The sequence below is a fragment of the Sciurus vulgaris genome, assembly GCF_902686455.1.
Source record: "Sciurus vulgaris genome assembly, chromosome: 2".
NCBI lineage: Eukaryota > Metazoa > Chordata > Mammalia > Rodentia > Sciuridae > Sciurus > Sciurus vulgaris.
Genome location: NC_136462.1, coordinates 38310789 through 38335514, shown reverse-complemented (window position 1 = coordinate 38335514; position 24726 = coordinate 38310789). Strand labels below are relative to the sequence as shown.

Below are 24726 nucleotides of genomic sequence, written 5' to 3'. Positions count from 1 at the left end.
GACCCCGTTTAAAATAAACAAAAATCTCTGGAGATGTGGCTCAGTGGTAAAGTACCCTTGGGTTAAATCTCTAGTATCAAAATTAAAAAAAAAAAAAACTGTTCAGTTTATCTGAATTTTTATGTTTTGGCATGAAAATGCTCATAGTATTATATTTAAAAGTTTTAGGGCTGGAGTTGTAGCTCAGTGGTAGGGTACTTGCCTAGCATGTGTGAGGTACTGGGTTTGATCCTTAGCGACATAGAAAAATAAATAAAGGTATTGTATCCATCTACAACTTAAAAAAATTTTTTTTTTAAGTCTTTGCTGCCATTATGTTCCCTTCATTCTCCCAGTGTGGGGCATTCCTAAATATTAGCCCAGAATTCTGACTCAAAATTGACATTCCTTTTGCATTTCTGTTGATGAAATGGAACAATGTAAATTAATTTAAATATGATCTACACCCTTACTACATAATACATTTGTGGTCCTTTTTCTTGATTTTAAATATAAATACATGTTTATTGTCTTAATAATTGGAATATATATAATAGTATAAATAAAACAATTAAAAACAGTCAGCTTGTGATGGCACATGCCTATAATCCCAGTGATTCAGGAGGCTGAAGTATGACTGCAAGTTCAAGGTCAGCCTGGGCAGCTTAGACCCCGTTTCAAAACAAAAAGGGGTGGGGATGTAGCTTAGTGGTTGAGTGCTTGCCTCGCATGTGAAAGACCTTGTATTCAATCCCTAGTACTGCAAAAGCAATTTTGGTGTATTTTCAGTTTTTGCCTATTCGTATATATCACATCTGTAAACAAATTTTAAAAAGTGAAATTTTATATAGTGTGTACCTATGTTTTTCTCACTTAACATGTTAAAGATTAAACATCCATAATTTGAACATTCAAAATCCAAAATGCTCCAGTCTGTGTCATGTCAGCATGGGGCTGAGGATGTAGCTCAGTGATAGATCTTGTGCTTAGCATGTGCAAAGCCCTGGGTTCCATCTCCAGCACCCCACCCCCCATTAAAACAAACAAACAAACAAACAAACTTGTATTTTGGGTTTTTGGATTAGATATGCTAAACTGGTCAAGTCTGTGTGATTATTCCAAAATCTGAAAACTCCAGAATATGAAACAGAATATGGTACCATACATTCATATAAGGGATGCTTAATCTGTGTAAGCATTTGTCCATATCATTAAATATCTGAAAGCATGTATTTCAGTGGCTATATACGCTGGGCACAGTGGCACATACCTGTAATCCCAGCTACTCAGGCAGGAGGATCATGAGTTTTGAGACTAGCCGTAGCAGTGTAGTTAGACCCTATCTCAAAAAATGAAAAGGGCTGGGAATGTCGCTCAGTGGTAGAGTGCTCACCTAGCATGAAGGCTGTGGTTCAATCCCCAGTGCTGCAAAACTGGAGTGGGGGGTGGAATGGCTGCTTAACATTTTCCTGTGTCCCATGTTCTATAAAATGGTTTTAGTAAATACTTGTTTTTGAACGTTTGAGCCTAGAGATATATCTTTGCATGGTCGCTGATGATTCCTTAAATTCTTGGTAGTACTTTTCAGGGGGCAAAGGGCGTGCATGTTTCCAAGGGCCACCAGGATGACGAGTTGGCATCTGTTCTCTTTGCAGCAGCCCACTCACCCCGTCTACAACATTGGACCAGACAAGGTGATCCAGGCCACCACGCACTTTCTGCAGAAGCCAGTTCCAGGCTTTGAGGAGCCTGAGGGTGAGGCGACAGCAGAGTCTGCAACTGATTAGAGGACCTGGCCTGGGTCCCCGCCGCTCTGTGCTCACCCGCCTCCCCGGTCAGACAAGGTTTATGCATTTCGATACAAGGTGCGGTCTGTGCTACACAAGCAGTAAGCACTGCGGAGCGGTGGCTCTCTTTATCTTTTCTTGTCAAAACAAAACCAGTGGCTCCTGGTTTGAAGTACACAGTGGCGAGGTTTGGAGGTACCCAGTGGCGTGTTTTTTAAAATTCTCTTCACACCTGCCAAACCAAAAATGTGTCAGCCATTGCAGTGAGGTTGGGGAACAGTGCGCGCTGGAAGGAAGCGGCCTCTCCCCGCCAGCCCTCCAGCCTGGACGGCCACATTGAAATGAATGGTGTCTATGGATGTCACCGCATCCACAGCCACTGCTGCGCCTCCTGTCTGCACTCCACCATCAAATCACCAGATGGGGTGCCCTTCCTTGATGGAAATCAGTCTGCACCATGCCAGGGTGGGGCTTTGGATCCCACCAAAATGAGTTCCTTGGAAGAGACTATGGCGGGGCTGCACTAGGAGGTGCTTCTGCCTCTTCTCCCACCTTGGCGATTTGCAAGGGACAGGAGCCAAGAGTAGTGGGAGAAGGGTCTCCTTGAATTGAGAGTCCATGCCCCTCAACCCTGGGCAACTGAGCCTTCGAGGCTGCGCTTGGTGCACAGGCAAGACTGGCTGTGGCCTCAGGTGTGGTGACTTAGACCCGGGAAACCAATTATGAGTAGAAAATGAACCTCTAGTTCAGCTCTGCCTCAGAGGAAGCAGGCCCCAGTGCCCAGCCCCCTGCCCCACCCCATCATGTACGGTGAAAAGCCCCGAAGGTCCTCAGGGCAGTGCCCGAAGCTGGGGCCCTTCTCCATGTTTCCATCTTTCTCCCACCAGACTCCCAACCCATCCTCCTCCAAGACAGTGTTGTCTTTTCTCGCCCAGAGTATTAACACTACTAAGTCTTTCACCTTAATTTATGACTCAGGATTCATTCCCGTCCTGCCCACTAGAGGCTGCAGAAATAAAACCAAGTGCTGGACAGCTGGCTGCTGCTAGGCAGGGGCCGTGTGAATGGCCAGTGGCAGTGAGTGCTGCCCGGGCGAGGCCCACAGAGCCTCTGCTGCTTCCTGAATTGAGCCCTCTGTAGTCAGTGGGGCACTACCTTTGGTCATCCGTCCACTGCTACAGTCACAGCAAGCTCCATATCACTGTCCCGGCCTTCGTGTGAGCCGCTGTGAGCGACAGGCAGACAGGAGCGTGGAGATGCAGCATGAGGCTCTTCTCAGAACCTGGCCTCTAACTCCCTATTGCTTTGGTGTATTGGGCTACATAATACCTTCTTGAAATAATAAAAAAAATAACATTTTCTATGATGTCGCTTACTTGTGATCTGTGTTGAGAAAATTTCTTCAGAATGTCCCTTCCGAAGTTATGAAGGTTGCTCTTGGGAGTGCCAGCTTCCTCCTGAGCAAGATCCCAGAACATTCCTGTTGGCAGTTACAAAGGGGCAGGGCTGGAAGTCTGCCCTCACACACCTCCTCCTTCAGTGGAGGAAGCAGGGGCTCCAGCAAGAACTCAGATGCTTCGTAAGCTCTCTGGAGCAGTTCAGTTTACTTTGATCCCAGCATTGCACACATTTCAACATCTGCCTGTATCTAACTGAGCAGGGATTGTGCTCCAGAGCCCCAGAGAGGGCATTCTGCAATGGTGGGTGGGTGAATGTCCGGGCCAGAGAAAGGGGTTGGCACAGGGACAGGCTAGAATCCTGTGGTCACCTGCCTTTTCCTCATCTGGAGGAAATTATCTCCCAAGGAAGGGTAAGAAGGCAGATAGTCTGTGGCCTGCTGCTTGGGGAGAGGAGAGGGTGTTCTCTGAGAACACCCACATCCGCACAACACAGATCCACATTCTGGGATGTAATTCCTGCCCCCTGTGCTATTTTCGCCCTGCTAACAAGGGTCTGGGCTTCAAAACAACATATTGAAGTGCATCCTTTGCTATCACTGTAACAAATGGCAGGACCCTGTACCAGAAGCCTCAGGGTATTGTGAGATCAACTGCAGTAATGACGGGTTTGTTAAGAAACAGAAGGCCTGTTTCAGCCTGAGCCGGCTTTATACCAAGGAGCCGGCCAGAAGGGTAGGTAAAGTCAGGTTAGGGAGAGAAGAGAGTGCCAGGTACCGGCAGTGGCATCCTGGAGTCTGCACTGACATTTCCATGAGAGTCCCTTTTCTTTCTTTCTTTTCTTGTAGTTGTAGATGAACAGCATGCCTTTATTTTATTTATTATTTATTGGTGCTGAGGATCGAACCCAGTGCCTCACATGTGCTAGGCAAGGGCTCTGCCACTGAGTGCGTTTCTGAAGGGCTTCCTGACTCAGACTTCAAGGCAGGTCCTAGAGATAAATCCTCAGGTGTGTCACGTGGATCCTTGAGTAAAGGACACTCACGGCATTCAAGGTGGGTAACCCCCTATACATATTTTTTCCCATCAATAAATACAAAAATACCGAAGGTCTCTGTGTCCAAAGACCCCAATTTCCCCCTCATTCTCACCTTGAGTGCCCTAGGAGTTGGGAACCCTGCCAGACCCTCTGGGAAACAGGAAGCCAGGGAAAGCCAGCATGAACTCCCGAGATAACAATGCTGGTCAACTTTCCTAAATTGTCCTTTACTCGTGACACTTCTGAGTTGCAAGCCATGATTCTGGCCAAGAGCTCCATGACAGGGCTAACAGAATCGACCTGAAGGATGAACTGTGGCTCCCTCACTGCTCTGTCCTTTGCTCCCTGCCGTTCCTGTCATGAGGAGCCTGACCTGACCTGCCTACATTCCCATCACCAGTGAGTCCCTCTACAGAAAGTTGGAATTTTAGACTTCTAGTTCATCCCAGATACCAGGAATCTCAGGAAAACTGCAGATTTAGGCCCAGTTTCCAGTCACTGGTCAGGGGCTGTCGCTATTCTTTCTTTTTAGTATCTACAGGGCTAACGCTAGCCCCAGCATCAACCTAGTGGCCATGTAACACTCCCAAAGCTGGGTTCTGAAAGACTGCAGATGCCAAGTCAGAAAAGTACCAACTTAAATTATGGAACTAAACAAAAGTATCTTTAGGGGTGTCCTTCACTTCAAAATCCCACCTTTCTTCCTAGCAGTCCTCAGTTGCTGCTCTTAAGGTTTCTTAAGGTGGAGCCCATTCTTGTCCTGTGCATCTAAGGACTCAAAGACATTCATGTCGTCTTCTGATCTCCACCACCAGGAGTGCCATAAAGAAGCCAATTACTGAATGCCATGCCATGAGGGAGTTAGTGACCAGAAACTGTAAGAGAAGGTGCCACCCTGGTCCAGGAACCCAGAGTAGGGATAAGATGGCTCTTGGAACTGAGCTTTATTTAACCAGAGCTCCTTGGGGTCAAAGCAAACAAAAGACTGCTTGCCATCAACACCAGCAAACAAGCCAGCTGCTGGGAGAGACCATCTTTTTTCTAGTGATAAATTCTATGAGGTGTGATGGTTTGGATGTGAGGTGTCTTCCAAAAGCTCATGTGTGAGACAATGCAAGAAGGTTTAGAGGAGAAATGATTGGGTTACAAGAGCCTTAACCAATCTGTGAATTAATTCTGTGATGGGATTAACTGAGTGAAAACTGAAGGTGGGCAGGTAGGGTGTGGCTGGAGGAGGTGGGTCATTGGCAGCGTGACTTTGGGGCATATATTTTCTGTCTAGTGGATGGAGCCTCTCTTTCTGCTTCCTGATCATCATGCAAGCTGCTTCTCTCCACATACTCCTCTGCCGTGATGTCCTGCCTCACTTGAGCCCAGATGTCGATGGATTGAGACCTCTCAAACCATGAGACTTCAAATAAACTTTCCTCCTCTACAATTGTTCTGGTCTTTTAGTCACAGCAGCGAAAAAGCTGGCTAAAACAGAAATATGTATCATGTAGACTCTTTATTAGGAAACATTGAGAACCCAAGGATCATCCTTTCCAAAGCAGTTTCACGGACAATGCAGTAATCCTCTGAAGCCCTTTCTCAGGAAGACCTCATACAAAAGCAGAGGCCATAATACATAGTTAAAAGTACCACAACAGGCCTTCCAGGAAGGGCTAGCCTCAGATCTTGCTGATTTGTTCCCTGGTGATTTAACTTAGCAAAACCATCAAGTTTTGAAAAACTTTAGAGGGTGATTACATGCCTCTTAGGCTATTTCACTGATATTAACCATATGTACTTAAATGGCATGAGTTTGCTAGCCAGGAATTAAAAATGGAGGTGGCTGGGGTGAAACTCAGTAATAGAGCACTAGCCTAGCATGTGTGAGGTCCTGGATTCAATCCCCAGCACTGAAATGAATGAGTGAGGTCTTGGCTAGAGGTGGAATCCATTGGCTCTGGATGTCAGCTGTAGGTAACAATGTGATATTCCATTAAGAAAACTGAAGGACTTCGTCTCTTACTCCTACCATGTTTATATTGGTCCCACCTCCTTAGGTTTTGGGGTAGATAGCAGGAGCATGCTAGTAGCTTCAGCATCCAGACTTGGAGTAAAGGGTAAAGGCCCAGGTGGGAAATGGATGTGCTTATGTCTGCAGACCTAGGAAAAAAGAGGTGCCATAAACACCACATCCCACAAACAGGACATCTCCTTCAGCCCATTCTGGGATAGGTTTGGTTGTGCAAATATTTGCTTCCCCAAAGCTGACAGCAGGCCTGTTAGTGGGCCTGTAATGGAGGCTGTCTGCCTGTGCGGCTACAGAGGCCTGGAGGGACCCAGGGATTTGTGTTGGAGTGTAGGGGTAAGTACTTTGCCGATACTTTATTCTTCCCCCTGGAGTAGCAGAAATTTTTGGTAAAGGGCCACGTGATACAATTTTAGGCTTTGTGGGTCACGTGGCCTTGAGATAGCAGCAATAAGTAGGAAGGGGGAACAGGAAGGAAAAGGAGGCTGTGACTTCAGTCGGAAGGCCACGTGAAGTTTCTCATGCCTTTTCTTCTTAAATCAGATCTTCTTGCCTTTATTGTGGTACTGGGGATCAAGCCCAGGGGTGCTCTACCACTGAGCCACATCCCCTGCCCTTTCTAATTTTATTTTGAGACAGGGTCTTGCTAAATTGCTCAGGCTGGCCTTGAACTTGGGAGTCTCTTGCCTCAGCCTCCTGAGTTGCTGGGATTACTGGTGTGCACCACCACACCTGGCTACCAAGTTTCCTTTGAAAGAAGAACATGAGACCCCCAAAATACATCTCAATCTTGAGGAAGCCCACGCTTTCTCCTTTCAAGTACATGTTCCTTGCTTCTCTGAATAAATCTCTACTTAGTCTTCTGACTTCTGTTAAGAGTCTTTCTTATGATGTTTGTCAAAGACCTCATTGTCCTGAGTTGAGGTCCACCTCTCTGGGACCGCCTCAGACCCCCTTTGGTAACAGTCTGTTAAAACCACTCAACTCCCTTCTACCATTGTGCTGCTGAATAAAACCACACAAATATGGCTAGGTTCCAGTATGAAAACAGGCGGCAGCCGGCTTGAGCCCACGGGCTGTAGTTTGTCTAACCCCTGACTAGACTAAGTCTCAGCCACAGCACTCAGCCAAGGCTGGGATTCGTTCTGTGTCAAATGAGTCAAATGACAACTGTACTTGGTAGGTAAAGCCTGGCCAAACATTCTGGTCATCTATATGCACTGCTCAGTGGAATTTCTTGCCTTGGACGAGGAAGGAGAATAATGTGATTTAAGATACTGTTGGAACTGACAGAAAACCAGGTCCAGCTGGTTTACAGCAAAGAGAAAATGTTGACTCGGAAACTGAAAGGTCCGTGGGTGAGGCTGGCTGTAGGGGAGGCCTCAGGAGGTTTCCTCCCTTCCCTGGAGGTCTCCACATAAGTTCCAGCCTTGGACTCTTTGGTTGCAGTGGTAAGAGAGCAGCAATAATGGCTCCCAACCTTACATCCTCTTGGCATTAAGTTCAGATGTGAGCACCTGGTGCCATCCCCAGCCCTCTTTCCCAGTGAGGACGACCGTTTCCTGGCTTGGAGCAAACCAAGGGCCTTTCTGAGAAGCAATCCAGTAGCCAGAATGTATTGCACTAAGGGGCCTACATCTTGGTCACATGCTTCTCCCACCAGTGGGAAATGGGGCATCATTAGAAGGACACAGTGAAGAACAGGGAAGGAATGAAGGCCCAGCTGCAAATTAGGGAAGTAACTGAAGGGGAAATGGATGCTAGAGAAGCAAATCGCCATTGCTCTCTACCACAATGGATTATTACTGAGACAGACACCTGTGGCAGACATGGTTGGCATCCATCTCTAAGCCAATCATTTTCACCTGTCCCTTTGCTTCAGTAATTTGTTCAGGTTTGGTAGTAACTCAGGGGTAAGCCAGCCAGCAGGGTTTGTCCTAGCCTCAGCGACTGGTTCAGAGCCAGTCACTGTTTAGGCTGTGAACTAAAATAGTCCAAAGAAAGAGAGGTCCTAAACATCTAGTGACAGGGGAAAAGCAGTCTTCTTCCAGAAGGGACGTTAGAATGTGTGGCCTGAGACTCCTACAACCATTTTCTTACCTAAAAGGAAGCCACCCAGATGCCCATGAGACTGAGAAACACAGCCAGAACTCTGATCCCGTGGCCCCCCAAGTCCCACCTTCCTCTGTTCAGTTCTGTGAGCCAATTTGAATTGGATTTACTATTATAGATGGTCCTCAACTTACCATTTTCCAACTTCACAATATGCACAAGAGCGGTACCTGTGTGGTGGAAACAATTACGTTCAGTAGCTTAAGTATAGTAAATGTATCTTCCACTTAATGTTTTCATGATGGGTTTATGGGGACGAAACCCTACCTACTGTAATTAGAGGCACAACTGAACTTGCAACTGAAAGCACCTCATATGTACAATCTTCACCTCACATTAGCCCCAAAGCCATGAAGGTTATTACCTGCTGCCTGAAAAACATGGAGCACCCGGAACACACCTCCCCAGCAATAACTCGAGAGGGCCACCTGACCTGCTGCCACTCATTTGATCCTTGACTCAGATCAGGTCAGGAGGTGGGTGAGGCAGGTGTATGACCCACATTTTACAACTGGAGAAACAGGTCAGAGAACTAGTGAATCACCGGGGTCCCCTTGCCATCAAGTGGAGTCTGTACCTGAGCCCAGATCTGCTTCCCCAGAGTCATGCTCTGCACCACCCAGCCTCTTTAGGGGTAAGGAGGGGTGTTGGACACCGGGGCAGGGGCCAAGTAGGCGTGGGTCCCTCCAGGGCTGAGTAACACAGGCTCTGAACACCGGTCTCCACTTTTCACCAGGATGGGGATGATGGCGGCAAAGAGCAGGGGTAGACTTGTTCCAGCCTTCTAACAGGGCCCCGCTCTCTGGTCCGTGGCATACGGTGACATTCTCTGTACCAAGTGCATGCCACTCCAGTGAAGGGCATGATGCTGTGTGACTCACAGTGAGGCTGTAGTGAGTCAGTCTCTCCGGGAGCTGACCACAGCCTTGATGACAGCCAGCCTTCTCCAACCTGGCCCCGGCATGTCGAACTGGTTCTTGGACATCCTCTTCACTTCCCTGCAATAACCAGCTTTGCTACAGCTTTTTGCCAGCTGGAGTAGGAGGTTCAGAGAATGGGGACCAGGTGGCCTGATGGTCTTCCCTCCTGCTGGCACCAGGGCCTGGCAGGGCAGGGACAGTCACTAGCTCAGCTTAATGGAAACTCTCTCTTGCTCCTGTCTCTCCCCTGAAGAATCAGTTCTTACAAAATAATAAGAATAATGTATTATTAAAAGTAAGCTTTTGGAGTCAGTGTAGTGGCATATGCCTGTAATCCCAGTGGTTCAGGAAGCTGAGGCAGGAGGATTGCAAGTTCAAGGACAATCTTGAATTTAGAAAGATGCTGTCTCAAAATGAAAAATAAAAAAAGGGCTACAAGTATAGCTCAACGGTAGAGCACTCCTGGGTTATAGCTCAGTGGTACAGTGCTTGCCTAGCATACACGAGGCCCTAGGTTCAATCCCAAGCACCATGCACACATAAAAAGTACAATTATAAAAAATAAGGTATATTTTTTTCTTTTTGCAATGCTGGGGATCAAAGCCAGATCACACACATGCTAGGCAAGAGCTCTACCATAGAACTATACTCCCAACCCCCTAAATAAGCTTTTTAGTTTAGTTTTAGACTGACAGAAAAATAGCAAGAATAGCATACAAAGCATACACCATCAGCCAGTTTCCCCATTGTTAAACATCTTCCATTTTACCTGGGCATTTACACAACCAATGAGCCAGCATAGATTCATTATTAACTAAAGTTCACGCTTCATTTAAATCCCCTTAATTTTTACCTAATGTCATTTTCCTATCCCAGGATTCCATTTAGGATATGTTACATTTGATCATTGGGTCTCCTTAAGCTCCTCTTGGCTGTGACTTCCTTGTTTTTGATGGCCTTGACAGTTTTGAAGGGTATGGATCAGGTGCTTTGCAGAATGTCCTTCTGCTGGGATTTGTGATGTTTTCTCATGATTAGATGAGGTTTGGTGACCACAGAGGGAAGATGCCATTCTCACCAATCACATCAAGGGTATATGCTAGCAAATACCCTTGGCTATCATCAATGGCTATCATCAATGATGCTGACCTTGACCATCTGGCTGAGCTCATGTCTGTCAGGCATCTCCAAAGTTTACTCTCTCTCCTCCTTTCCATAGAGTACAGTACCTCTGGAAGGAAATTACTATGTACACCTCACATTTAAGGAGTGGGGAGTTAGGCTCTGCATCCTTGAGGGCAGAATCAATAAATTATTTGAAATTCTCCTTGGGAGATTTGTTTATTCTATAATTATTTATTCGGTTATTTAGTTGGCCCTCTGTATCTAGATTTTGCACCTGTGAATTCAAACAACTACAAATAGAAAATACTTGGAAAGAATTGTTTGCATTGAACATGTACAGACTTTGTCATTAGTCCCCAAACAATAATATAACAACTATTCACACTGCATTTACATTGTAGTCAGTATTACAAGTAATCTATAGAGATGATGTAAAGCATATGGGAGGATATATGCATGTTATGTGCAAATACCATGCCATTTTATATAAGGGACTTGGGCATCTGTGATTCCAGTGTCCATGATGGGTTCTTAGAACCAATCTCCCAATGCTGAGGGATGACTATATATCAGTATGGACTCATGAATATTTTTACTTTGGTTATATCCCAACACTACATCAACTGTTCCTGCTATGGCCATTGGGAGCTCTTTCAATTTGCTCATGTGTCCCTCTGACACATACTTTCTTACTTGTAATAACAATAACAACATATTTTTACCATTCCTTTTCTTTCAAGTAGTATTGCCTTGGATAATTGACATTGGATAATAGGTACGTTTGAGTTCAATATGCTATTTCCTCAACCTCTCACCACATTAAAAATTCTTTCCATAATAATCAGTGCACTATCTTGTGTGTTGGTGATCTTGAGTGTGGTACTTTGTTATCATCTCTATCTCTGTGATGATCTGGGTCGATGAAATAAAGGGTGTGCTGGAGACAACTACCAGACTCACAGTAGAGCTCAAGGTCAGCTCTCTGGAGTGAGCATGCTGCCTGTCCCACAGGATGGAGGTGAGGGCCCTACAAGCAGCACCCATGGGGGAGATGCCCATGGCGCTATGCTCCTTGCCAGGCAACATCCCTTGGTCGCTCCCCTCTCTGGAGCAACAGCTGTCATGGGCCTGATCCCAAGGGGGCCCATGAATGTGGTGGGATGGGAATGGTGACCCATCCTGCCCCCCAACCAAAGCTGGGCTCTCATGGGGAAGAGGAAGAAGAGAATCCAAGAATCTAAGCAGTGCTGGGCTAGCTTTTCCCTGACCCTGCAGTGCCCAACCTCTCTCCCCAGGTCCCCTTCTGAACTCCAGCACCCAGTACCTGAATATGTGCACTTGAGGGCAGGGGCCAGCCTTCGTAGGCTCCCAAATCTCCTCAGTGGGTGGGGTCACCTCTGGGTCGAACTCACAGAGACAACTGCAGAACTGACCCACCAAGGGCATAAAGACGAACATGCCTTTGGGATGCAGTCCACTGGCACGCACACTTCTGCATGTTTGTGGAGTACTGCTGCAGGCCAGGTGCTCGGCTAGGGGTGCCACAGCAAGTGCAGACCAGCTCCAGACCTTATGGGAGCTGCCAGTCAGACAGGCCTATTCACCGCTGCTCCGCTTACAGATGAGGCCCTGGGCTCTTCCATTTCTTGGATGGGAAACTTGGTCAAGTTGTTGGAACCAGAGACCCTCTTCCCCAAAATTCTCCCACTAGCCTTGTGGAAGGTGTTCACTATGGAGGTGACATTCCTTTCTCAACTGGCCAGCCTTGCTATGGCACTTTGGCCCAGGACTGGTGGCTACTGTCCTTTAGCCCTAGATCTGCCCCCATGACCCCCGCTGTTGATAGCACCAGTAGGTGGGAACGATGACTCTCGAGTGTGTCATGGGCTGGGGAAGGATGACCGGGGTGTGAACAAGGGCTGTGATCTCTTGGTTATTTACTGAACCAGACTGTGTGTGGCTCATTCCACGTTCTTAGGTCCCGAGGAGCCGGCATGTGGGAGAAGGCACTCCTCTCTCCACAGGCCTGTGCTGTCAGCTTTGTTTTTCTTGGCAGGAGACTTAATACCTCACTACTTTCAGCATGAAATGGAAGGTTCTGGCACAGCTCTCTTAATATTGGATCCTTGATTCTTCTTTTTTCCTCTGGCCTTTAATTTACTGGAAAAATTAACAGTAGAGACTGTGCTAGATAATTTTGCCCAGAGAAGGCTGTAGGTGCACAAGGGGCCCACCCCTGTGATGAACACCAGAGGAAAACAAGCCTAACCGGGGCCTGGCAGTCACAGCAGGCCTGCTGGGGCAGCTGGCATCTACACAGGGCACAGAAGGGGACTTGCTAGGCTGGTTGTGGATTGTCCAGGGCCACCTGCTTGGTGTTCTGGGAGACACACCCGTCATGCTGGGTGTGTGTATGCAGTGGGAGGACATGCCCCTGAATCCAGTCAGCAGACTGGTCTGTCCCCACCTCACCCCATTACAAGTCCCTGTAAGGAAATTAACATTTTTTCCCCCTCTTGTAAGAGGCTTGAGCCATTCTCAATCAAAAAAGAGTACATCCTTTCTTTTGAAACTCACCCAGAGAAGACCGCCTGGAAGCCCTGCCAGCTTTCTTGTAGACAACACTTCTGATGTGTGGTCACCTTGGTAACAATTGTTTTAAGCTGCTTTCTTTAAGGATTTGGAGAAAGCCTTGTCTGGCTCCAACTGGTTGAAGCCACCAAACCCCTCACCTGGACCTGCAAAATTATCCCACAGGCCAACTTTTGCGGTCAGAGGGCCAACAACTCCACCCTGAAGTCCTGCTAACACCACCATTTTTTGAACACGTCTCTATGCAGAGTCATCAAGTTCGCTTAGGTAAGCGCAGACAACCAATTACTTCACGTTTCCTTTCTTCAATTACCTTGCTCCACACGGTGGACCACCTTCTTCTCCTTCTTCTTCTTCTTACCATAAACATCCCTACACCTTCTCGGGGAGGTAGATTTGGGTCCAGGGGTTTACTCCTGCCCCCACCTTTGGCTACCAAAGGTGAACCAAACTTTCTTTTATATAACTCAGCCTCCACCAGGTATAGCATCCACAACAGTAGGCACCACAAAAGCACAACTGAAACAAGTGAAGAGTGGCAAGAAGGCACCGGTGTGTTAATGGTTAATGGCTTTGACCCAGCCAGCCAGGGTATGTATCATTTCCTAAGTCCATCTGTTTCAAAAGGTAACAGATTTGTGGTTTTGCTCAAGTTCCTTCAAAAAGCAAGCAAAGCACATGTGTTACTGCCCTTTGGCAACCAACATACATCTGCCTTCCCTTTCTTTTAAAGATTTTAATGCACAGAGACCCTTATCACGTCAGAGCAGGAGAGCATTTATTCACTCTGTATTTCAACAAAACCCGCACAGTCCAGGACTCTTGGCAAACAGAACTAAGAATTGCCAACATTGAGTACTTACTAAGTCCCAGGCAGAGTTAAAGGGCTTTCTACACTTATGCCTTTAAGTCTCTCAAGGGCACTTGGTGCTACAATTATCCTCATGTTATGGCTCAGGAAACCAGGGCAATGTCACCCCAGAGGTAATCAACAAGCCAATCCTGACAGGCTCAGGGCCTCTGGGTATAGCCAACCCAGCACCAGCTCTGAAGTTCTCAGGCCCTTTTCCTCACACTGGACCCAGTGAGGTACCAAGCAGACAGCTCTTATCAGCCAAATGGAATGGTGGCCAGGAGGGCCTCCAAAACCCAAGTATCGGCCTGTCTGTGATGGTCACTCCAGTCAAACCTACAGTTGGGCCTGGCTTATCCATTTGGTTTTCTACCTTAGGGGATTAACTAGAAAATACTTTTTCTTTAGTCCCGCCTTAGGGAAGTCTAGGGATATATTAATTAGCCTTTGTCTTAGGAAACCTCAGACACCAAAGGAAATTCTTTGACCACTCATAATGTACCAGGGTACAGGCTGGCAAGCTTTTTCCCTACCTGGGACTCCTCCTCAGTCTTGACGATCTGTTTTGAGCAAAGAAAAGGCTCTAGTTTCACATTCCCAGAGGCTACTGAGAACTGCGTCCAAGAACAGGCCTGAGAGGTAGTCTTGCTCTGGCTTACCTGGGACTAGAGGCCAGCTGGAATGTGGTGTGCTAACACGTGTGTTGCCTGGGGATTTAAAGTCGGTCCAAGGACAGCCCTGCACTTGCAGTGTTAGAACCCCACTGAAGCAGCGTGCTATAGACAGGGAGGTACTTCCCCCACCTTCCTCCAAGCACAGCCTTAAGGAATCTGACCTCAGAGCCCTGTTGGCAATTCAGCACACCAGTGTCTCACCTTTCCCAACAGCTTCCTTTAGTTTCTTGAGTTATTACACTTTTTAAGTCAAATCAGAGTAATAAGAGGACCACTTAGGAGAGCTTCGACTGACTTCAGTTGTTGGGCCAAAATGCTTTAGGTCAGAGGGGCTGGAGCACAAGAATCCTTTTAACAAAACATCCCTTTGGGCAATCTCCCCAGACCTCTAATGTGTCCAAAGGCCAGAGATCCCACTGCATGGTGAGGGAAAAGAATCTAACATACACCCACAGGGCTTCTTCAGTTCTGTCCTGGGTCACCCTGTTATCCTTGTTAAGGTCAGGGCAGGAGCTGCAAGCATCTGAGTGAGAGACCCAAGAAGTCAACCCTCATTCTGGGGCAGGCGCCTAGGAGCTGGAGTTCCCACCTTGTAGTCAGCTTGGTCACGTGTTCTGTGTAGATAATTACAGTTGGCACTTTGGTGCTCCCTTAGTCCGGAAGTCAAGCATGTTACCAGCATTATCTCATTAATCCACCTAACCACCTCATGAAGCTAGTACTTATTACCCTCATTTTACATATAGGGCTCAGAGAAGTGACAGAGCTACTGAAGGACAGAGACAGGATTTTGAACCCAGGCTGTCTGACTTCACAGCACAGGCAACACACATGGAATCCGGTGCAAGGCACATACCTGCAATCCCAAATTGTAGGAGGGTTCCAAGTTCAAGGTCAGCCTGGGTAACTTAGCCAGATCCTCAGTAATTCAATAATATCCCAACTCAAACAATATTATCTATTCAACTTTGCTTTTAAAAATCTGCCCCAGCTGAGATGACAGCTCTGTGAGCCTACTTAATTCTTTACTGAAGTCGTAGCTGTTTTACAATTGGAACAGCATATCAGGAACTTTAAAAAGCTGGGTCATTTTAAATACCCTTGCACCTGGGGCAATTGCAAAGGTAGGAATATACCAGTGCAAAAGACAAAGTGGTGGCTTTTGACAGGCCCCTCAGTGAAACTACCTGCTGCAGTGACCAAGATAATCAGTAGGTTACCTGGCTCTGTGCAGGAGACTGTCCAGAGAGTAACGACAAAACAAACCACAGAGATTAACATCACTGTGAGGGAGCAAGTCAGGGTCAGACTTCCGTTGTCCTGGAGGCATACTTACATGTGCTTCCTGAACGCACAGGCCAGAAGGGACTTGGCTGTGACTTTGACTTGTCCCCTTCAGCTGAGCAGTCTAAAGCCTGAGGTCTCTCACAGTTCAGGCAATGGCTCCCAGGGGCACCACCTTTCTTTCATCACTTGCCAGAGTCTTTTCAGCACGTCAACCAGGTGGCTCAAATTTGCCCAGGAAAACTAGTTAGCAACTGTACCCCTCTTCTTCCAACTGGTTTATGGAATTCTAGGGAAGCCTAAATTCAACCCCTTGCCCCACAACATCCTGGAACCAGGAATTGGCCCTAGAGACAATTCATTCCTCTGCCAGCCCAACTGCCCCTTCTGGTTTGCTCCCTGTCTACTGGGTGCCCAGCTTCCCTGCCTGCCACCTCCTCACCAGCACAGCTTTATCAGCTGTTCTAATGCCCACCCTGACCAAACCACGACTAAGCCAGATATACTGAGCAGAAAAGCATGAAAGGAGGAAGAAAGTGTGTGGTCACGAATGGCCTGTGAAATCACTTGACTTCTCAGTCCCATTTTTTTCTCATTCCTATCTCTTTGCTGTCTTGAAAAGGAGTGTCTGTGATAGATTTGACCTGTTTTCCCAGCATCTCTGTTTAATATAATCAGGGTCTGGCGGGAAAGTTTGATCCAGCCTCCTGAAGAAACCTGACCCATCTATCTCAACTCCTATTGACCAAAAAGAAATACTATGGATCTGACATCCAATGGATTGAAGCTCCAGCATTCTACCATTCTAAATCAAAGAACATGCTACTGAACTTCACTTCCTCCTTCAGTCTAGAAACAGCAGTTCCCATCTGCCAGATGAAAAAACCAGAGCTGTATTATAGCCATTTCTTTCTAAGACTGAACTAATTCAGGCTGATATGGGGTCCACAGCCTGAGTTACCTCGAAGCTGTTAGCCTCCTTAACTGCCAGTCATTGGCAGTCCTGCTGTGTCCTCTTCATAACTAGAACTCTTAGAAACTGAAAGATTCTGATAAACGCCAGCCACCTCTGGGCAATCACTATCAAGAGAACCGAACCACATCTCCAGGCCACCAATTCCCCTAAGGGTCAGTAACAAAAGATCAGTCAGAATTGGATCTAGAAATGTTGCCAGATAACTGCCACCTGTTGGAACCCCAAGTCTCTTTCTGATGAACACTGTCACCAACACCCACTTATTCACTCTCCCAGGCTAAAAAGAGCCCAGCTCTGACTATGGCACTCCTAGTTCTGCAAGTACCAGGAAGAGACCTCTGCTCATCATTCAGTCTTCCACACAGGGCCAGCATCTTCCAGAAGGTTCTTCCCTCAACCATTTCGGCCTTTGCAGCGGCAAGAAGACACCACCACCAAGAAGGATAAAATAAGTTTTTATTTATAGTCTTATAGTAAAGGGGGAAGCCTTAACTTGCAAGACAATTCTTCGGCAGTATGTACAACATACTTTTTATTTCCATGGAATGGAATCAAACACAGACTGAGACTACAGAGTATACACTAGAGATCAGCAAATGCCAGGAACAGAGTAGGAAAAAGACAAAGAAATGAGGCCTAAACACACAAAACCCTTCACTGGGATCTGTTGACCGCAGCCAGAACCAGGGCTGGATCACACAATGGAGACAGGTTCCAGAACAGGAGGAAGTGGGGTGAGGGTGGGGAAAGGGACCGCACTGGGGTGCGGGTTTAGTACCAGGTAAATTGCTCTTGGTATTTATATTACAAAATCAGTTGGCTCTATTTCTTAGAAATACACACGAAAAGAAAGGAAGATTTGATCATTACTTTATGAATCTGTCGCTTTGCAATACCGACATCATCAGAAATAGGGACAATTCACTCAGATTCAAATTTCAGTAGCAGGAAATAAATATCAAAACATCATCACTGGCCCTCAATACAAAACCTCTACCCCACCCAATGATCCCTCCCTGTCCCACCCCCAAATAACCACCCCCTACCACTCCCTAATGGCTGCCGCTTCACTGTTGCCATCTCCCATACATACCACAAGTGTCACACGGCCCTCCATAAGGCTGGCACTGCAGGCTTAAACAGCTGGCTGAGAGAAGCGGGAGTGAAACGTGCCAAGGACTCTGCAAATCTGTCCCCACTTTCCTTTTACACCACAAACTTCTTCAAGGTCTGGTCTTTCAACAAGAGTGATAAATAGCTTTTTAGGATTAAAAAAAAAAAAATCCTTACGAAGGAGAGCAGGTAATTCTGATTACTCCAAACTGGTCATCTTCTCAAAGTAGAGCAGTTCACAGATTCACAAAGTCTATCAAACAAGGGCGAGGGGGACCGGGAGGAGAGGCCCGGCAGGGCAGGCGTCCTCCAGGCATGTGCCCCGCAGGGCTGGAGGAGCTGGTGGGGTGGGCAGGACACCATGTGCTCAGAGGTCCGGCCGGCCGTCTGTCCTCCACAGAAAAAGCTGCCAAGTTGGGGTGTTTTGGTTTAAAAATGTCTGGTGGGGACAGGGAATCCCTGAAGGGAATACATTTAAAAAAAATTTTGTGGAAATGGGGAAGGAGAACGAGAGCTGTTGTCCAAGAGCTTCTACGTAAAAATAAAAATTAAAAAAAAAAGAGAGAAAATAAAGAGTCTCTTAAATGGTTCTGAGGGTTCTAACGATGAACTGAGAGGAGGATGAGACGACGGAGGAGACAGACAGTTTTTATTGCTGGCCTGCCCTGTGTGGCTTAGCTGGCCTCCATCCGGAGTTTCTTCCTGCTTTGGGGCTCTTCAGGCTCTGATTCCGAGCTGGAGTCAGAGCCCCCATCGAAGGCAGAGATGGTGCTGCCCTTGGCGTTGGTGTAGAGGCTGTTGTCTGAGGAGGGGTAGTTGGTCTGCAGTTGGGCGCTCGACCTCGCCTTCTCCAGTGCACGGACTAAAAAGCAATCGAGGGAGCACGTTACCACCTTCTGGAGACTCGGGGAGTAACCAAATCTCAGACTCAGAGTCCAGCCTGTTCTTCCTAAGGGCTTGCTTGCTGGCCCGCCCAGGCTCAGGGTGGCTCAGACAGAAGAACTCCCTTCGGGTGGCTGTTCCACCCGCACACTTCATTTCCCTTCCCTCCTTTCCCAGCTGGACCTGGGTGCCTCGCAGATATGGCCAGTCACTCTGCCATTCCACCCAACCCTGAAGAGAAGGCTTGTGATGTCACCGTCCTGCCATGGAAGCCCAGCGTAGAGACCAGAGCATGAGCTCCCCTGTGGGATTCAGCGGTGCAATGACAAAGAAGAAGCCAGCCCAGCAATGCCAGGCTTCACAAGGGTGTGAAGGCCACACAATAGCAGGAAAGGATGATGTAAGACGTACTGGCCAAAGAAAAGTTTTGGTTTAGCTCTCATGTACAAGATCCACTTGGAATGACAAGCTGGACACTTGGAAGCAAGTCACCGATACACACAAAATACCTGGGCCTTTTGACAGATAGCCCCTACATGCAGGTTGCTCGGCCCCTTAACCAACCCTCTGACGCCACCCACGGCCCATCCCTTGGTTCAGCTCAGCTTGAATAAAACCCATTCGTTTTATTTATTTTATTTGAGGTGTTCTAACCCAGGTGGTTACTTGCATTTCCTTTTACTTGCATCTTCCATGAGGGAGGAAGAGAAGTGAATTCCCCAGGAACAAAGAACTTGATCAGCTCTGGCTTTCCCCTGTGGTTGTAGGAAAAGGCGGGTGTGAGCATTTGAGAATAGCAGGGGCCTGGCCCGTAGGCTGCCCTGATTGGACTACCATTGACAATGGGGAGGGCTCACTGTCCCTGAACACCTGGAGTCTCTGGTACTTACATATAGCACATTCCACTCCAAGGACCTCAAAGCTCTTATCAGACACCTAATGCCAGGTGTGATCCCTACTGCAGGCAGAGCACCTGAGTCCCGAGAAAGGGAGAGATCAGGCCAGAAAAGATACAGCCTCCAATGTCCAACTCCCTAGCCTCCACTGTCTCCTCACTGGCAGCTCAGGTCTTCCTCTAACACTCAACTACAAAGCCGAGACTGCTTCTGAGGCACGCTCTGGGACTGGCTGACTCTGCAGGCCCAGGTGTGAAAGCCCCGACCTGGCCGGAGCACAGCAGGGCCAGATGCCCCACAAGCTCGGCCGCTCACCTTGCTGCTCCAGAAGAGCATTCTGCCGCTTGAGGTCATCGATATCTTGCTGGTGCGTGTGGTTTTTCCTTCGCATATACTGGATATACTCTGTGGCTTTGTCTAGGATTTGGGCCCGGGATGCCTGTTGCAATATGAGAAAAAGCACAGGGGACAAAATAAAGACCGAGTCTGGGTAGTAAGGGAACCATGACCTTCCATGGCACAGCATGAGAGACTGGGAACAGGAGGGCAAGGTGGGAAAAGGCCGAGGAAACTGTGATGGATACTTAAGGCCTTCTTTGTGCCAAAGTGCCCAGTGCCTCACAGAGCTTACCTCACAAGCACAGTCTCAGAAGGAGCTCTGCCAGGAACCCAAGGCTCAGAGGAGTACACTGGCTTATTCAAAACCACCAGCTAGGCAGCGGTGGAGCCTGGCCTCAGGGCCGGGCCATCTGACTCCTGAACCCTCACTCCTCCCAACCCCTCTGGTTCTTTAGGGTGCATTAAAGTTTCAGCTTAGTTTCAGCTTGATGTTTTGATGTCTGAAAACATCAAAATCCTACTTAAATGAGAGGTTGAGTCACTCATACTCTGCTAAGGCCTGGCAACAGGCAGTGGTCCAGAATGACAAGAGCAAGGTCTTGGCTGGAGCTGGCTAGGGGTAAGAGTAGGTACAATGGTTTGCACCAAGGTCTTAGACCTCAGTCAAATCCCCAAACCACTGTTAACTAATTCTAACTGAACGCCGCTGTTGTGTCACTGTTTGAGTCTTTCCAGCTGAAGAGACTTGCATGAAGACTGTCAGTGCTTGATGTCAACACAGGAAGGGCATGAGATTGGGCCCCTTCAGGAAGCAACCACATCTCTACAATAGCCACAGGTGGCACTGTCCTGTCAGAGGAACATGCTAATTAACCAATAAAATGGATGTCAGGTCACTGTCCCTGGGAGATTTCCTCTGGGCCGCAAACATGGCCAGTTATTTATGACCAGGCAGCCAGTAGCCAAATTGGCAGAATGGAACAAAGCCAAGAGAAGCCCAAGGCAGGGTTGACTAGGAGCTGAGATATAGCGTTCACAACATAGAGATTCCTGAGCAGCAGGAAAGCTTCTTATTGATAGGAGGGTAGTTCTTAAGTCTGTATTATAGCCCAGTGGTCCTAAACAACCAGAACACAACTGGGGGGAAAAGCAAAGAAAACATCCACACTCAGGCTAACAAACTAAATTTACTTGTGTTGAATCCCAACAAACTCAAATTATAGACGTCAGGGTGAGCTGGGTATCAGAGTGGTATGCAAGGCTTCAGTTTATTTGCCAGTCCTTGGAAGTACCAGAATTTCAAGGCTTTCCTCTTACAGTACCCTTAAGGCAATTTCCTCAAGAGGAAATCATTCGGATTCAATCAATCACTTTTATCTGATGCAAATCATGTGCAAGGTTCTAGGCAGACATTGTGGGGAAACACAATGTATTAGTCATGGCTTCTTTGCCGAGAAGCTTACTTACTCTCTAGCTGAGGAGGTATTATCTACAAGCAGACAAATCACATGCAGTGACGACAAGTGTAACCTGACAAGTACAAATTTTTCAGGCCACAGGAAAGGTGGCTTCTGGCTGGGGTGATTCCCTACTGTGTGCCAGGCTCTGGTCTTGGTTCTACATTTCTCTCTCTCGCATACATTTCCATGTGAGACAGTGAACACTTCGTTAGACCAACTCGGGGTTTGTGGGAAAAGGGTGCTAAGCAAGGAGAGCAGCATAGTCAAGGGCAGCAGGTGAGGGAGAAGCTAGATCTGTCTCCTTAGCTGAATGGTTAGCTTACCTAGGAAGAATGAGAAGACCTAACAACATACACTTCAGATGCTGTTTCCTGCATCATATCAGGGGTCATACAGGGTCTAATTATTTGGTGATAAAATAGAGGGGGAAAAAGGTACATAATTAGGAGGCACTAATTAAAATACCCTGCCTCTTGGATACTAGAGAGGGAATTAAAACTGATTAATAGGGAATGAGAGTCTGGGGATTCAAGAGGCAGAAGCGAGCTCTACACTGTCATTACTGAGCTCTGTACCTGCAAACACTTTCTTTTCCATGGCTATTTCTTATTCAACAAGAAATCCTACAAGACCCCACCTAGCCCTGCAAACTCTACCTTCTCCATCCCTAATGTAATCGCTATGTATGTCTACATCCCAAGCTCTCTTTAAAATTTTTTTTTCAAGGGGTTGGGGGCTGTGGTGGTGCGTGCCTGTAATCCCAATGGCTTGAAAGGCTGAGGTGCTAAACAACTTAGCAACACACTTCTTTTTTTTTTTTTTTTTTTTTTGCGGTGCTGGGGATTAGAACTCAGGGCCTTGTGCTTGCGAGGCAAGCACTCTACCAACTGAGCTATCTCCCCAGCCCTGCAACACACTTCTTAAAATGAAAAATTAAAAATTTTTTTTTCAGCACTAGGATTGAACGAACCCAGGCACTCTATCACTGAGTCACATTCCCAGCCCTTCTCTATTTCTTTTTTTTTACTTCAAGACAGGGTCTTGCTAAATTCCTAAAGCTAGTCTCAAACTTCTGATCCTCCTGCCTCAACTTCCCAAAAAGTTAGGATCACAGGATTATACCATCATGCCTGGTTAAATTTGCCTAATTTAAAACTCTTTTTTCAACTAACAGTTCCCAGAAGGCAACATTACCTCTTTTTTAACACCTGTGTGTATCTGGGACAAGGGCAGAAAAGCAAAATTTTTGAAACCAGAGAACATTGGCAAATATAAGAAGTGATGACTTCTACTGAGTAGCAGCCTGTGTGTTCCCAGGTTCTCCCTCAGATATTTCTACATGAAACCATGAAATTAGTACTACAAAGTAAAAAGTGAACGGTGAGCACAGCTTAACAAGCCAGAATAAGAAAAATATCCATGAGTGATGGCAGTTTCCACCTCAGGATAGTTTTGGGAAGAAGATTAAAATTCCTAAGTGCTCAAAACAGAGTACTCTGCTCTGAAAACAAAAGTCCTCTGGGTCTTTCTCAGGGTGCTCTTAACCCCTTTAAAAGATGGCTCAGAATTAATCTTTTACTCAATAAGAATTGAAATTCAACAAAAAATTTAAAAAGCACAAATATAAAATGTCTCCAAATTTGCGTATAGTCCAGGGGAAGGCTGAAGTTAGAAAATGCTAGATTCATCTAAAACCCCCTCCCCTCCCATCTTTCCAAACCACACAAAATCAAGTGACCAGCCGTAAAACCAAGGTGTGAGCAGGCCTTTCCTTGCCTTTATGAGTTTATAATATGTACATAAACATGAAGCCAGCAAGAAACCCTGGGATTTATGGCATGGACTATGGAATAGCCCTGGGTTTTTAGTTTCTGTTTCCTGAAAAGCCTCTCAGTCAGCTGAGTCAACTGACAACATTCACGTGAGTATGCTGACCAGATAGGACCTGGAATGTCAACATGATGCCTTTGAGTATTTAGTAAGGACATGAATGATTTTCGTGCCCTTCTAGTTTTTGCAATGAGAGGGCGCTAATTTCCAATTCTACCTTTTTGAGCAGACACGACTCTCCTGAACAGCTTAGACATAGCCATGGGACAGGACAGACCATGGCTAATGAGAATAGGTAGACACACAAAAAGATGCCAGATCTTGTTCCAAATCTATGCATGCATAGAGCAACAGAAGTAATGATGAAGACAATGATGATAATGGCAGCACATAACACTTATCAAGCCCTTACTAAGTGCCAGGCATCCTTTTGTTTGTTAGTTCCTTTACTTTATAAAAAGGGAAACTGAGGCACAGAATTATAACTTAACCAATGTTTTATATATGTGTATAATTAGTAGGATGTAGAATCAGAATTTGAACCCAGGCCTCTGGGACACCCACATTTGAAAAAACAGGCAGCTGTAGATCCACTTTAAAAACAACAGAATTGCAGGAATAGTGTTGTCACAGAGGGGAGAATGAGGAGGAAAAGGATCTTGAAAGAGTCACTGATTGCTGCAAGGATATCTATGAAAACCCTGGAGAAGGTGGTTTCCTAGCAGGAGAGAGTTGAAGCCCAATAATAAACTGGCCACACAGGTGCGGGAGTGAGCTGGAAGTGAAGTGATGGTGAAGCTAGTCTTTAGAACTTGGCAGAAAAAAAAAAAGAAGTGAAAAACAGCAGCTTATAAAAATAGCAGCACTGAAGGAAGACTGTTTTTCTTTCCTTTTCCTTTTAAAGATAGTGAGAACCAAACAGGCTCCTAACAGAGAAGAAACAAACAGAGGAAAAGTCCAAGACGCAAGATAGCCTGAGAGGACTGAGTGAAGTTGGCCCAGGGGAGGAAATGTCAGCTCCCTGCAGTGCTGCTGGATTCAACTGCCTCTCGGCAGTCCTGAAGGTAAAAACAAAATGGATTCCGGAGAAGACCCAGGTGTGGCAGTGAGGCCCCACAGATCTCTGTCCCTTCTATGCTCTTGCTGCAGTCGCTTGCTGGGCAGCAAGTGCTCAAAGAGGAGGTCAGCCTACCCTCCATAGGTACCACTTTCACAGAACTCTGCTTCCAACAGAATCCACGCATTCCTCAAATCATGGCAAGAATCAACTTACATATTTCACAAAAGGCTGGGACCCCAAAGAGTTTGATTCTAATTAGAACCTTTTAAGACCCTAAATGATTCTTGAAGCCATTATCACTGATGCTTAGGATCAGGTCCAAGGTTATTAGGACCTATTTAAGGTAGCAGTTCTCAGAAGTTTCACACATTTCTGGTGCTGTGAATCTTAT

At 46.7% G+C, this 24726-nt stretch overlaps 2 protein-coding genes across 8 annotated transcripts in view; one reads left to right on the top strand and one right to left on the bottom strand.

The window, feature by feature from the left end:
• The window catches only part of LOC306653953 (protein farnesyltransferase subunit beta), an 81733-nt gene extending 64204 nt beyond the window's left edge, over window positions 1–17529 (top strand). For all 3 annotated transcript variants that reach the window (XM_079127113.1, XM_079127114.1, XM_079127115.1), the window contains exon 12: window positions 1635–17529. In XM_079127113.1, the coding sequence (XP_078983239.1) occupies window positions 1635–1766 (132 nt within the window). In that variant the 3' untranslated portion in view covers window positions 1767–17529. The remainder of the gene's footprint in view (window positions 1–1634) is intronic.
• Window positions 17195–24726, bottom strand: part of MAX (MYC associated factor X) — a 25708-nt gene continuing 18176 nt past the window's right edge. For 2 of the 5 annotated variants that reach the window (XM_079127192.1, XM_079127191.1), the window contains 2 exons: window positions 19962–20085; window positions 17195–18730 (listed from right to left, as the gene is read on the bottom strand). In XM_079127192.1, coding sequence (XP_078983318.1) covers window positions 18543–18730; window positions 19962–20085 — 312 coding nt within the window. In that variant the 3' untranslated portion in view covers window positions 17195–18542. Of the gene's footprint in view, window positions 18731–19404; window positions 19506–19640; window positions 19724–19961; window positions 20086–24726 lie in introns of all 5 variants that reach the window. The other 3 variants (XM_079127193.1, XR_013761846.1, XR_013761845.1) reach the window with 3 other exon arrangements.